The sequence below is a fragment of the Lipotes vexillifer genome, unplaced genomic scaffold (genome assembly GCF_000442215.2).
Source record: "Lipotes vexillifer unplaced genomic scaffold, Lipotes_vexillifer_v1.1 scaffold86, whole genome shotgun sequence".
NCBI lineage: Eukaryota > Metazoa > Chordata > Mammalia > Artiodactyla > Lipotidae > Lipotes > Lipotes vexillifer.
Window position 1 is genome coordinate 4,009,471 of NW_006785406.1, and position 16,176 is coordinate 4,025,646.

General features: G+C 38.9%; 1 protein-coding gene across 1 annotated transcript in view; it reads left to right on the forward strand.

Annotated features, from left to right (window-relative positions):
* The window catches only part of TOPBP1 (DNA topoisomerase II binding protein 1), a 74,031-nt gene extending 69,227 nt beyond the window's left edge, over positions 1-4,804 (forward strand). Inside the window, exon 26 of the mRNA XM_007457562.1 lies at positions 4,016-4,804. Within this exon, the coding sequence (XP_007457624.1) occupies positions 4,016-4,159 (144 nt within the window). The 3' untranslated portion in view covers positions 4,160-4,804. The remainder of the gene's footprint in view (positions 1-4,015) is intronic.
* Positions 4,805-16,176: the final 11,372 nt, after the last annotated feature.

The window sequence follows — 16,176 nt, forward strand, 5'->3', positions numbered from 1 at the left end:
GTAGGTTTGTGGAATGCGGGCTCTCTCGTTGAGGCGCACAGGCTTAGTTGCCCTAGGGCACGTGGGATCTTAGTTCCCTGACCAGAGATCGAACCTGCGTCCCCTGAATTAGAAGGTGGACTCTTTACCACTGGACCACTGAGGAAGTCCTAAGGCCTCCATTGTTTCTGATAAGAAGTTAATGGTAATTTGAATTGTTCCCCTTTATGCAATGTGTCATTTTTCTCCTGGCTGTTCTCAGGATTTTCTCTTCATCTTTGATTTTCAACCATTTATATTTCCAGGTATGGTTTCTTTGTATGAATCCTGATTGGTATTCACAAAGCTTCTTTAAACTTATGTCTCTCACCAAGTTTGGGAAATTTGGGGCATTATTTCTTCATTCTGCTATTTTTTCTGCTTCATTCTTTTCTGTCTGGGAATTCAGTTACTCATGTTACTCTTTTGATATTGTCCCACAGGCCCCTAAGCCTGTATTCACTTATTTGCAATTATTTTTTCTGTGCTCTTCTGATTGCCCAATTCCTGTGTATCTATCTCCAACTTCACTGATTTTTTCCTGTTATTTTCATCTGCTCTTAATCCTATCCAGTGAGACTTTGATTTAAGTCATATTTTTGGACTTCCCTGGTGGCTCTGTGGTTAAGAATCTGCCTGCGAATGCAGGGAATACGGGTTCAATTCCTGGTCTGGGAAGATCCCACATGCCACGGAGCAACTGAGCCTGTGCACCACAACTACTGAAGCCCGCGTGCCCTAGAGCCTGCACGCTGCAACTACTGAGCCCACACACCACAACTACTGAAGCCCATGTGCTCTAGGGCCTGCGTGCCACAACTGCTGAGCCCACATGCTGCAACTACATGCTGCCTGTGTGCCTGGAGCCCATGCTCCACAAAAAGAAAGCCACTGCAATGAGAAGCCCGCGCACCAAAACGAAGAGTAGCTCCCATTTGCCACAACTAGAGAAAGCCCGCGTGCAGCAGTGAAGACCCAACACAGCCAAAAATAAATAAATTTTTTAAAAAGTATTACTTGTTTATATCTAAAATCTCTTTGATTCTTTTCTGTGGTTTCTGTTTTTGTGCTGAGATTTCCTCTGTTCACTCATTTCAAGCATATTTTCCTTTATATCATTAAGAACAGTTATAATAGCTATGTTGCAGTTGTCTACAGTTTCCAACATCTGGGTCATGAGCAAGATGTTCTGTTACTTTTTTTTTTTAATTAAACTTTTTATTTGGAAATAATTGTAGATTTACATGCAGTAGTAAGAAATAATACAGAGAGATTCCATGTACACTTTCTCCAGGTTACACTAGTGAGTAGCATCTTGCAAAAACTATAGTACAGTATTACAACCAGGATATTGGCTTTATACAATCCAAGCTTATTCAGATTTCCCCAGTTTTACTTCTATTCATGTATATTTGTATATATAGATTTCTGCAGTTTTATCATGTGTAAGTTCATGTATCTGTCACCACAGTCAAGATACAGAACAGTTCTATCACTACAAGAATCCCTCATTTTTTTTTTTTTGCGGTACGCGGGTCTCTCACTGTTGTGGCCTCTCCCATTGCGGGGCACAGGCTCTGGACGCGCAGGCTCAGCGGCCATGGCTCACGGGCCCAGCCGCTCCACAGCATGTGGGGTCTTCCCAGACCGGGGCACAAACCCGTGTCCCCCGCCTCGGCAGGCGGACTCTCAACCACTGCGCCACCAGGGAAGCCCAAGAATCCCTCATTTTTTAAAACTTAAATAAATGGAATTAATAATAGTGTGTAAACTTTGGCAATTGGCTTTTTTCCTTTGAGTAAAATTCCTTTGAGTTTCATCCAGAATGTTGCATTCTTATGCAAAAATGAATACTTTTATTACCTTTTATTGCTGAGTAGTACAGATGTACCACAGTTAATCATTAACCTATGGAAGGACATCTGGGTTGTTTCCGTTTATGTACGGCTTCATATGTGAAAATAAGATTTCATTTCACTGGGATAAATGCTCAAGAGTGTGTTTACAAAGTGGGCATATTTTACGTTCTCACCATCAATGTATGAGTGATCCAGTTTCTTTGTATCCTCATCTGCATTTAGTTGTCATTTTTTATTTAGCCATTTCATTTGGTGTATGATGTCTCTTGTGACTTTAACTTGCATTTTCCTAATGGCTAATCAAAGTGAACATCTTTTTGTGTGCTTATTTGCCATGTTCACATCCTCTTCCTTGAAATGTCTCTTCATGTCTTTTGTCCACTTTGTAATTGAATTGTTTTTTTTTTACGCTTGAGAGTTGTTTATAATAGATACTAGTTTTTTGTTGGATATGTATTTGCACATATTTTCTCCCAGTCTGTGGCTTATGTATTCATCCATTTACCTTTATCCTCCTTTTTTGTTTTTTGTTTTTTTTTTTCCTGGCTTAGCCACACAGCTAGCAGGATCTTAGTTCCCCAACCAGGGGTTGAACCCATGCCTCCGGTAGTGGAAGCACTGAGTCCTAACCACTGGACCACCAGGGATCCCCTACCTTTATCCTCTTAACAGGAATTTTTGCAAAACAAGTTTTATAAAAGGTTTTATAGTTTTTACTTTTTATGTCTGATAATATGTAGAGGTGTAAAGTTTAGGTCAAAATTATTAGGAGGTTGGTTGAGGGGTTTTCTGCCTCAGAATGTCCAATTGCTCCAGCACCATTTGTTAAAAGAACTATACTCCATTTAGTTGCACTTGCACCTTGGTCAGTATTCAGATGTGCATTTTTTATGGGTCTATTTCTGCATTCTCTGTTCTGTTCCATCAATCTATGTGTCTTTCCCTCTGCAAGACTCTTAATTACTGTATACATAATAAGTCCTAATATTAGGTCATGATTCCTTCCTCTTTATTCCTCTTTTTCAAAATTGTTGTTGCTATTCTAGGGCCTGTACTTCTTTTTGACTGTGTCTTTATATATAAATTTTTAAATAAGCCTGTTTGTCTATAAAAATACCTTTATGATTTTGATAGGAATTACATTAAACCTACAGATCAGTTTGAGTGTTTGACATCTTTACTATGTTAAGTCTTTTAGTCACTGAGGACAGCTTATCTCTAATTATTTAGGTTGTCTGATTTCTTTCATGGGCATTTTGTAATTTTCAGTATATGTATATTTTTTTCGTAAGTTGATACTTAAGTATTTCCGTTTTGGGCGGTGATTGTTTTTTCTTGAGAATAGTTCATGTTATGCTTCTTGACGTGTATAGTAATTTTGGATGTATCCTAGAAATTACAAATCAGTTGTAGAGACTAGATCGTGTCATGTTCTTCTGAAGAGGACCATTTTATTTGTTTAGCAGGCAGTTTACTTGGCTGACCTTCTGCAGTGAGTGGCAGCTCAAATCTTAGTTGGGTTCTTTGAGCCTTACCTTGAGTCTCTGCACATACATGATTTAGGGGTCAAGCAAGGATTTGGTCAGTGTTTATAACACAGTGTTTGGAGCTCCTCCCAAACTTTCTGGAATTTCCCACCTCATTTTCTAGTGCTGTGGTTGCCATTCTGTCCTCTGGTTCTTCAGAGTTTTCTGTTAGTTTTAGCCAGTCAATATGACACAGACAGGGGCTTCTCAGACTAAAAGCCATAAAAAATGAAAAGGGGAATTCATCCCATTCCATTCAAAGATTTTCAAAAATTTACACTAAACATAACATCTCACAGTTAAATGATAGCTATTAACTGTATCTTATCATATTTTCCATGTTCTGTACTTAATCCATATTTTACAGATGAAACCATTAAGATCTGAGCTAGCCCCCCTCTGCCTGAGCTATAAACTCATTTTTCTGATAAAAGGTGAAATTTTGTTACACAGGATCTGTTCACTAAAGGTGACACATGCTAAATAGCTACCTTGAAAGACAAATGTTTAAGTTTTTTGGTCATAAAGCAGAGTAAAGGAATCTATTACCTAATTAACAGTTTGAAATCTGAAAAAAATGAACAGTATTGGGTTTTTTACTCCCTTTTATAGGAATCTCCTCCTCAAGTAGAAAATTACTGTCTACCAGAAGCTGTTTCATTTCTTCAGAATAATAAGGAACCTGGGCCTGGATTCTCACAAAAGAGGAAAGCTCCTATAGAGAAAAATAAAATCAAACGACCTAGAGTACAGTAATTACCAAACATTACCAAACTCAGTTACCAAACATTAAATGTGTTTTAAATTAATAGCTTGAATGTAACTGTGATGGATTTGTATAGTAATTTAAAGACAAGAACTTGAAGAATTCAGCTTCAGTGTAACAGTGACCCTGCTTGAAGTTAGTTTTTAACACCTGAAATTTTAATCATTGAAATATTAACTGTTCCTGAATGGAAAGTTACCTAAAATAACAAAGTGCAACTCCTCAGCTAGCTTGTCATTAAACCATATTGACATGTGTAAAGGGCTTTTTGTTTATTTATTTTCTTGTAAATATCTGAGTCTGTAGCTTAGTAGAAGTTTTAGCAAGGTGATAGATTTTGCCTTAAAATGTCTGTTTTAATTCATAACAACAAGGAAATTATAAATTGGGATTTATTCATGTTTTCCATGATTTTTAGCTTCTCACCATTTTACCTCTTTTTAACAGGAGCCTGAGCACAAGGTTTAATGAGGAACTGAGGCTTTAAACTTAATGTGTGTGTATATATGTATATGCATGTTTATACAAATCTCCATGAGGTTTTCCAAGTTTGGGCGCCAAAACTTCGAAAATAAGGACAATAAAGAATAAAAGTAGTGACTCAAAGTAGTTCAAATAAGTTTTTAAAAAGAAAAGCATTCTGGTATCCATTTTCTTGTTGAAGCAATAAAAGATTTGTAAAACACATTAAAAAGTGAATCTAGTCATGTTTCTGATGTTGTTTATATAGAGTATTGTTCTAGTGGGTTGAAAAAAAAGGAACTACAAAATTGCAGTAGCCTCTATTTATCTAAACCTAAACACTAGGTACTACATGCATGACCACAATTCTCTAATTATAAAGCTACCTCATTTTGTTTGACTGTAATTTTGATTCAAACTGTTCAATTCCTAATAATTCTTTTAAAGCCAAATTCAAATGGTGATGGATTAAAGTCCTCAACCTGGACATCAAACCCCTGAAGTTTTCATCAGGTTTTCCTCTAAATGGAGTAGGGGTTATCCCTGCCCTTCACAATACGAATTCCTACACCACCAGACAGGTAGCACTGTTATATAAACTGTACTCCTGTCCCTCCCCCAAGCAAAAAAACACATGGGCCTGGTTTTATTAGAGCCATTTTGTGTTAGCTGGGTCCTTTCATTGGCAGTTTGCAGTAAGTTTCTCCCTGAATTTCACTGCTTAAAAATTCTTTGAAATAGTTACTCTACAAATCTTGATGAGCACACTGTTGACAAAACAAATGTTATTCTCCTATTTCTCTATCCCAGGAAAAATTAACAAATGTACCATTTTCTTTTCTGCCAAGATTATGAACTATTTTTTCAGTTCAGGCCTTCAACACACGGTTTACAATTTTAAGGCTCCAGATCTGTCTACACCCTGCATAAATCATTTCAACTCAGGCTTTGGCTCTTACACTGTAAATGTCCTAATGCCAGCAAGTTCTTCGTAACATGCAAATAATTCCAAGCATAGGTAGTTATCTCATTTAAAAAGGAAAAAAAACCAAAAATCTTCCCTTGATTATTCTTATTTTCTCCTTAGTATTACTACAGTATTTTAATCTGTGCCACTTAAATTAGCATCTTATATTCCTCCATGAATTTTTCTTGTTCATTAGTCTGATCTCATCACCATTAATTGAACAAATAAGACACCTTAGCTGATAGGTAGTGCGTGGGCTTCAGGAGCAAACCACTTAGAGCATGTGCTCTCTGAGACAGCTTACAGACGCAGGGCCCTCAGTGCAGACACAGCACTCAGTTATACTCAGTATTTATATTATGGGCTGAATCATGTCTTCCTCGACCCCCAAAAGAAAATTTCATAAATTGAAGCTTAACCCCATACACAACTGTACTTGGAAATTGGGCCATTAAGGGGGTAATTAAGGCTAAATGAGGTCCTATGAATGGGGCCCTACTTTGGTAGGACTGGTGGCCTTATGAGGAGAGACCAGGAGTTCATGGGCACAGAGGAAAGAGAGGAAAGACCAGACCATGTGGGGACACAGAGGCAGCTGTCTGCAAATTAGGAGGAGATGCCTTACCAGAAGCCACCCATGGCAGCACCTCAGCCTTAGACTTCTAGCCTCCAGAATTGTGAGAATTTTGTTGTTCAAGCCACCCACTCTGTGGTATTCTCTTATGGCAGCCCCAGCAGACTAATAACAGTATTACCGTGCAGAGGTTCACAAACTGCACCATAATGCTCAGGAATGGCATAAGCACACTTTTGTAGGGTAGAGCTCAGAGTTTTAGAGTTCACATCCGTGGCTTCCCACCCAAAAAAGACACAAACCACTGCTCTAGTCCAAACCTGTTAAAAGACAGGAGGGAAAGGGGAGGACAGAACAGCTAGGAAATGAAGGAGGGGCACAGCTGTTGGGATGAAATAAAAAGGAGCTGGAACTGGCTGAAACCAAGGAGGCTTCAAGAATAGTCTGGTCATTGACCTTTAGCTCATTATACCTATATTGTAATACAGTGGTCCCCAATCTTTTTGCCACCAGGGACCAGTTTCGAGGAAGACAATTTTTCCACGGACGGGGCGTGGTGGAGTGGGGGATGGTTCAGGCAGTAATGGGACCAAGGGGAGCGGCAGATGAAGCTTTGCTGGCTCACCCGCCGCTCACCTCCTGCTGTGTGGCCTGGGCCTTGGGGACCCCTGTTGTAATACTAAAAATCGCTCCCCCTTACATGGACCAGAAAAGTGGGCAGTGGCTGAATACCTGGGAAATACCCACGGTTCATTGAAATAGCAAGAATATTCCTCCCACTCATTAGCCTACGAAATTAGCCCATAAAACCCAAAAACCCCATGCCCTGGGGTCACTCTCACTTTCTGAAGACATCTGCATTCTGCCTATGGAGTGTGTATCCCTCCAAATAAACTCACTTTCACTTTTCTTCCAGGGCCTGAGAGTGGGCTCTTGTCTCACACTCAGACATGAATTGTCTGAGGAGGCACACGTGTTGACAAAGCAAGGGACTTTATTGGGAAGGGGCGCCTGGGCAGAGAGCAGCAGGGTAAGGGAACCCAGGAGGACTGCTCTGCCACGTGGCTTGCAGTCTCGGGTTTTATGGCAATGGGGTTAGTTTCCAGGTTGTCTCTGGCCAATCATTCTAACTCAGGTTCTTTCCTGGTTGTGCGTGCATAGCTCAGCCAAGATGAGTTCCAGTGAGAAGGATTCTGGGAGGTTGGTAGTACTTATGGACTGGCATTTCCTTTTGACCTTTCCTGAATACTTCCAGTTGGCGGTAGCTTGTTAGTTCCATGTTCCTCATCAGGACCTCCATGCAAGTGTTTACTATGGTGCCTGGCCAGGGTGGGTGGTTTCAGTCATTGGTTCACCTAACAGATACACTGCATCCACAGCTGCATACAGAACAATTTCCTCTAAAAGAAACCACAAAACTAGCTAAGTGGCTCCTACCCATTGGGCAAATGAGAAAACCACATCAAAGCAGGTAGGAGGAAGCTGAGACACAATCTCACCATAAACCCCACCCCCAGCACAGCAACCCACAATCAAGGGAACTGGCAGCCCTGAGCTTTCCCTAAGGAGCAAAGGCTTTGAACCCAGCATCTGACACCCCAGATTTTAAGACCTGTACTTGAGAGACGAGCCTCCAAAACACATAGCTTTGACAGCCAATGGAGCTTGTGTCCACAAGACCCACAAGGAGCTTGTGTCCACAAGACCCACAAGACTACAGCGATCTGAGAACACAGTGCAGAGGCAGACTGAAAAGGGCCAGTCTTTCTGTAAAAGAGGCCCAGCTGGTTATTGTAAAGCTTTGGCGTTTATATTATAAATGGAATATAACTTTCAAAAATTGTGAATCAATGTTTTACACCTGAAACTTATATAATATCGTACATCAACTATACCTCAATAAAACAAACAAACAAAATCTTTGGCCTGAGCACCAGACATTTAACACACAAAGAGGGGACCACTGAAACACTCTCCAAAAGACAGAGGCCACCACGCCTGCCTTCTGTGCAGTCTCTTTCTGCCTTGCTCCAGGTCGCCAGTACCTCCAAGAAAGGAGCTTGTGCACTTGCCTGGAGCCCTGATTTTTGCAGCTGCCACCCACAGGACACCATCTGATCACCTGGCTGTGGCAGCCACTGGGGCTTAGGCCAGCAGGTCCCACAGGACTGTAACAAATGGATAGAGTTCTTAAACAGCTACCACTTCCAGGGCAGAGCAGGGAGGCAAAAGACAGAAACACCAATTCCTTCTGTGAAAGAGGCCTAGTACTTACCTTCATTGCTACAGCCTGAGGGGCAGGCTTCTATTTAAACTCACATCAAGAGGGCTCCTCAAATACTTTCTAAAGTCTATAGAGGCTGGTGGGAGCCATCTTCAACCTCTCCCTCTGCCTCACTCCAGGTCACCTCTATCTCCTGGAAAGGAGCTCATGCGCACGCCTGGCACCCAGGTTTTTGTGGCTGCTGCTCAGGGGACACCACTTCATCACCTTGTTCTGGTGGCCAGCAGGGCTTGTGTTCACAGGTCCCAAACTGTAACAAATAGAAAAACTGTTTTTAACCAGCTACCAACCTCAGGGCACATCACAAGGACAGCAGACTGAAACACACCCAGTCTTTCTGTGAAAGAGGTAGATTAGCATGTCTTCTTAGCTTTGGCCTGAGGGGCAGGCTTCTAATTATACACACACACAAGGGCTGGCTACAGTCTTCTCTACAGACATCAGAAGGTGGACACCATCTTCATGGTCCCCCTCTGCCCTGCCCCAGGTCACTGGTATCTCTGAGAAAGTTGCTTGTGTACATGTCTGGTGTCCCAACTTTTGTGGCTACCACCCAGAGGACACATCCCTTGATAGCCCAGCTCTGGTGTTCAGGGGGACTTGTGTTCACAGGTTCAATGGGATGGTAGCAAACAGTTCGTAACTGGTTATCACCCCAAGGCTCAGTGCAGAGGAGCAAACAGAAATGCTCTTTTCCCAGTCTTCCCCTGAAAAAGGCATATTTGCATACTTTAAAAGCTGCTTCCTAAGAGTCTGGCTTCCAATCAGCCTGAATCTTAGATGCTGACTGAGATCCTTTAGGAGACTGACAGGTCTTGGCACACCCTCAACTACTGGGAGCCACTAAGAGTAAATTAGGTTGCTTGGACAATGACAAAGGTTTGAAGGACAACCAAGAGCTAGAGCAGGGTTGAATGATCAGTTTCATCTCCAACACAAGCCCACTCCTTCAAGACTAGGAGAGGTAGTTGTTTTATCTAATATACAGAAACAAATATAGAGAGGCAAGAAAAATGAAGAAACAAGGGAATATGTTCCAAGCAAAAGAATAAACTAAAACCTCAGAAAAGGACTATAATGAAACAGAGATAAGTGATTTAGTTGATAGAGAGTTCAAAATAACAATCATAAAGATGTTCCCCAAGCTCATGAGAACAATGAATGAACAAAGTGAGAATTTCAACAAAGAGATAGAAAATGTAAATATCAAACTGCAGTCTTAGAACTGAAGAATACAATAACTAAACTTTAAAAAAATACAATACAGGGGGCTTCCCTGGTGGCGCAGTGGTTGTGAGTCCGCCTGCCGATGCAGGGGACAGGGGTTCGCGCCCCGGTCCAGGAGGATCCCGCGTGCCGTGGAGCGGCTGGGCCCGTGAGCCATGGCCGCTGGGCCTGCGCGTCCGGAGCCTGTGCTCCGCAGCGGGAGGGGCCACAACAGTGAGAGGCCCGCGTACCGCAAAAAATAAATAAATAAATAAATAAATACAATAGAGGGATTCAACATCAGACTAGATGAAGTGGAAGAAAAGATCAATGCATGTGAAGACAAGACAGTGGAACTCATTGAATCAAGCAGCAAAAAGGGAAAAAACTAAAAGATGAAAAAGAGTAAAGATAGCTTAAGGGACTTATGGAACCACATCAAGTGGACCAACATTCACATTATAGGAGTCCCAGAAGGAGGAGCGAGAGAGAAAGAGAGAGAGGCAGAAAATATTTATGAAGAAATAATGGCTGAAAACTTTCCTAAAGTGGAGAAGGAAAAAGATATATACAGATTGAGGAACCCCATAGAGTTCCAAATAAGATGAACCCAAAGAGACACATTACAATTAGGGTGTCAAAAGTTAAAGACAGCAAAAGAATCTTAAAAGCAGGAAGAGATAAAACAACTTGTTATGTACAAAGGAACACCCATGAAGATTATTAGCAGATTTTTCAACAGAAATTTTGCAGGCCAGAAGGGAGTGGCATGATATATTTAAAGTGCTGAAAGAAAAAAATACTGTGCTGGCAAACTTGTCCTTTAGAATTGGAGGAGAGATAAAGGGTTTTCCAGACAAGGAAAAGCTAGAGAAGTTCCTCAATACTAGACCAGACTTACAAGAAATGTTAAAGGAACTTCTTTAAGCTGAAAGAGGGGTGGAGACACTAATTAGTAATGAGAAACATGGAAGTATAAATCTCACTGTTAGAGATAAATATATAGTAAAATTCAGAATAATCTAATGTTGTAAAATTGGTGAGTTAATCACTTATAAATGTACTAGGAAGGTTAAGACAAGAGTAGTAAAACTAACTACAATTTTTTAACAATAATAACAATATTATTAATTATATTAATAACAATTTGTTAATGGATACACAAGATTAAAAGATGTATATTGTGACATCAATATAAAACGTGGTGTGGGGAGTAAAAATGTAGAACTTTAGAATGAGATCAAACTTAAGCTGTTATCAACTTAAAATAAACTGTTATAAATAAAAATATAAGTTGTTTTATGTAAGCTCATGGTAACCACAAAGCACAACTCACAGTAGATACATAAAAGACAAAGAGAAAGGAATCAAAGCATACCACTACAGAAAACCATCAAATCAAAAAGTAAGAGAGCAAGAGATGAACAAGGGAACAGAGGAACTACAAAACAGCCAGAAAACAATTAACAAAATGGCAATAACTATGTACCTATCAGTAATTATTATAAATGTAAATGGAGTAAATTCTCCAAACAAAAGAATAGAGTAGCTGAATGGATAAAATAACAAAACAATACATCAACAACAAAAAACATCTATATGGGTCTCAGCAGAGACTCACTTCAGATGCAAGGACACAAAAAGACTGAAAGTGAAGGGATATAAAAAGATATTCCATGAAATGGAACCCAAAGAAAGCTGGACTAGCTATACTTATAATGGACAAAATAGATTTGAAGTCAGAGACAAGGAAAGTCATTATACAAAAGATAAAAGGGTCAACCCTACAAGAGAATACAATATTTGTAAATATTTATGCACCCAACATAGAATCACCTAAATATATAATGCAAAAATTAACACACATAAAGGAAGAAATAGACAGCAATATATTAGTAAGGGATTTTAATATTCTACTTTAATTCATGAATAGATCATCCACAACGAAAATCAATACAGAATCACTGGCCTTAAATGACACATTAGATCAAATGGACTTAACAGACATACCCAGAACATTCCATCCAAGAGCAACAGAATACACATTCTTCACAGGTGCACACAAAACATTCTCCAGCATAGATAATATGTTAGGCCACAAAACAAGTCAATAAACTTAAGAAGACTGAAATCATACCAAGCATCTTTTCTGACCACAATGATATGAAACTAGAAATCAATTACAAGAAGAAAACTGGAAAATCAACAAATATGTGGAGATTAAACAACATGCTACTGAACAACAAATGGGTCAAAGAAGACATCAAAAGAGAAATAAAAAAAATACTTTGAAACAAATGGAAATGGAAATACAATATACCAACACTTATGTGATGCTGCAAAAGCAGTTCTAAGAGGGAAGTTAATAGTGATAAAAGCCTTATTAAGAAACAAGAAAGATCTCAAACAACCTAACTTTAGACTTCAAGAAACTACAAAAAGAAGAAAAAACTAAGTCTAAATCTATAAATTTAGAAGGAAGGAAATAACAAAGATCAGAGCAGAAATGAAGTAGAGACTGAAAGACAATAGAAAAGATCAATGAAACTAAGAGCTGTTTTTGAAAAATGAAATATCAAATATAAACTAAAGAAACAAACCTTAGCTAGACTCAAAAGAGGACTCAAAGTCAGAAATGAAAGCAGAGACATTACAATGTCTACTATGAATAATTAAAAACCAACAAATTGGACAACCTATAAAAAATGGATAAATTTCTAGAAACATACAGACTACAAAGACTAAGTCATAAGGAAATAAAAAATTTGATTACACTGATTACTAGTAAGGAGATTGAGTCAGTAATCCAAAACTTCTCAACAAACAAAAGTCCAGGACCAGATGATTCTACTGGTAAGTTCTAGCAAACATTTAAAGAATACCAATCCTTCTCAAACTCTTTCAAAAAAACAAAAGAGGAGGGAACACTTCCAAACCAATTTTATGAGGCCAGCATTACCCTGATACCAAAACCAAAGACACTAGAAGAAAAGTAAATTACAGGCCAACAATGAACATAGATGCAAAAATCCTCAACAGAATATTAGCAAACTGAATTCAACAATACATTAAAAGGATCAGAAACCATGATTAAGTGGGATTTATTCCAGGGATGCAAGGGATAGGGGTGGTTCGATATCCACAAGTCAGTCAATGTGACACACCATATTAAAATGAAGAACAAAAATCCTATGATCATCTCAATAGATGCAGAAAAAGCTTTTCACAAAATTCAACATCCATTTAAAAAACTCTCAGAAAAGTGGTTATAGAGAGAATGTACCCCAACATAATAAAAGCCATGCATGACCAGCCAACAGCCAACATCATACTCAACAGTGAATAGCTGGAAGCTTTTCCTCTAAGATCAGGAACAAGACAAAGATGTCCACTCTTGCCACTTTTATTCATCATAGTATTGGAAGTCTTAGCCAGAGCAATGAGGCAAGAAAAAGAAATAAAAGCATCCAAATTGAAAAGGAAGAAGTGAAACTGTTATTTTTTGAAGATGACATGGTATTATAGCAAGAAAACCCTAAAGACTCCACCAAAAAACTGTTAGAATTAAATAATGAATTCAGTAACAATGCAGGACACAAAATCAATATGCAAAAATAAATTGCATTTCTGTACACTAATAATGAACTATCAGAAAGTGAAATTAAGAAAACAATCCTAGACCTATACGCTGATAACCATAAAACATTGATAAAGGAAATTGAAGATGATTCAAAGAAATGGAAAGAGATCCCATGCTCTTGGATTGGAAAAATTAATATTGTTATAATGGTCCTACTACCCAAAGCAATCTACAGATTTAATGCAATTCCTATCAAATTATCCATGACATTTTTCACAAAATTAGAACAAATAATCCTAAAATTATTTGGGACACATGTTCAATCCCTGGTACAGGAAGATTCCACATGCCGTGGAGCAATTAAGCCCATGCACCACAACTACTGAGCCTGCGCTCTAGAGCCCGCCAGCCACAATTACTGAGCCCGTGTGCTACAACTACTGAAGCCTGTGTGCCTAGATTCCATGCTCCACAACAAAGAGAAGCCACTGCAATGAGAAGCTCACGCACCACAATGAAGAGTAGCCCCCGCTCACCGCAACTACAGAAAGCCCATGTGCAGCAACGAAGACCTAATGCAGCCAAAAATAAATTTTAAAATTTATTTTTTTTTAAAAAAAAGAACACTCCTTCATACCATATACAAAAATAAACTCAAGAAGGTTTAAAGACTTAAATATAAGACATGACACTGGACTTCCCTAGTGGTGCAGTGGTTAAGAATCTGCCTGCCAATGCAGGGGACATGGGTTCAAGCTCTGGTCCAGGAAGATCCCACATGGCTCGGAGCAACTAAGCCCATGCACCACAACTACTGAGCCTGCGTTCTAGAGTCCGCCAGCCACAACTACTGAGCCTGAGTGCCACAACTACTGAAGCCCACGTGCCCATAGTGTGTGATCTGCAACAAGAGAAGACACCACAATGAGAAGCCTGTGCACCACAATAAGAGTAGCCCCTCCTTGCCGAAACTAGAGAAAGCCCACATGTAGCAATAAAGACCCAATGCAGCCAAAAATAAATAAATAAATTTATTTAAAAAAAAAGACATGACACCATAAAACTCCTAGAAAACATAGGCAAAACATCCTCTGACAAAAATCGTAGAACTATATTCTTAGATCAATCTCCCCAGGCAAAATAAATAAAAGCAAAAATAAACTAATGGGACCTAATCAAACTTATAAGCTTTTGCACAGCAAAAGAAACCATAAACAAAATGAAAAGACAACTTACAGAATGGGAGAAAATATTTGCAAATGATATAACGCCAAGGGGTTAATTTCCAAAATATATAAACAGCTCATACAACTTAATAAAAAACAAACAAACAACTCAATCAAAAAAGGGCAGAAGACCTAAATAGACATTTCTCCAAAGAAGACATACAGATGGCCAGCAAGCACATGAAAAGATGCTCAACATCACTAATTATTGGAGAAATGCAAATCAAAATCACAGTGAGCTATCACCTCACATCAGTCAGAATGCCTATCATCAAAAAATCTACAAATAGAATTCCTTGGCGGTCCAATGGTTAAGACTCCATGCTTCTAATGCAGGGGGTGCGGGTTTGATCCCTGGTCAGGGAACTAAGATCCCACATGCTGTGCAACATGACCAAGAAAAAAAAAAAAAAGATGTCTACAAGTAATAAATGCTGGAGAGGGTGTGGAGAAATAGGAACCCTCCTACACTGTTGGTGGGAAGGTAAATTGATGCAGCCACTATGAGAAACAGTATGGTGGCTCCTTAAATAACTAAAAATAGAGTTACCATATGATCCAGCAATTCCACTCCTAGGCATATATCCAGAAAAGACAAAAACTCTAATTCAAAAAGATACATGCACCCCAATTATCATAGCAGCACTATTTACAATAGCCAAGATACGGAAACCACACAAATATCCATGAACAGATGAATGGGTAAAGAAGATGTGTGTGTGTGTGTGTGTGCGTGTGTGTGTGTGTGTTATATATGTATATAATGGAATATTACTCAGCCATAAAAAAGAGTGAAATAATGCCATTTGCAGCAATGTGGATGGACTTAGAGATTGTCATACTAAGTGAAGTAAGCCAGACAAAGACAAATATCATATGATATTGCTTATATGTGGAATCTTTTCAAAAAAAAAGATACAAATGAACTTATTTACAAAATAGAAATAGACCCACAAACATAGAAAACAAACTTTTGGTTACCAAAGGGAAAAGGGGTGGAGGAGGGATAAATTAGGGAGTTGGGATTAACATATACACACTACTATATATAAAATAGATGACCAACAAGGACCTACTATATAGCACAGAGAAATATACTCAATATGTTGTAATAACTTATAAGGGAAAATAATCTGAAAAAGGATATATTGTCATATATCTATATATATAGCTATATGACTGAATCACTGTGCTTTACCCTTAAACTAACACAACATTGTAAATCAACTATATTTCAATAAAATATATATAATTATATATATAATTTGATTATTAAAGAATAATATATATTATATATATAATATATATTTTATACATATATGTAGTAGTCCTAAAATTTGTATGGAATCACAAAAGACCTGAATAGCCAAAGCAACTTGAGAAAGAATAACACAGCTGGAAGCATCATGGTTCCTGATTTCAAACTATATTACAAAGATATATTCATCAAAATAGTATGGTGCGGGGCTTCCCTGGTGGCTCAGTGGTTAAGAATCTGCCTGTCAATGCAGGGGACACGGGTTCAAGCCCTGGTCTGGGAAGATCCCACATGCGGTGGAGCAGCTGAGCCCATGAGCCACAGCTACTGAGGCTGCACACCACAACTACTGAAACCCATGTGCCTAGAGCCTGTGCTCCACAGCAAGAGAAGCCACCACAATGAGAAGCCTGTGCACCACAATGAAGAGTAACCCCCACTTGCCACAAC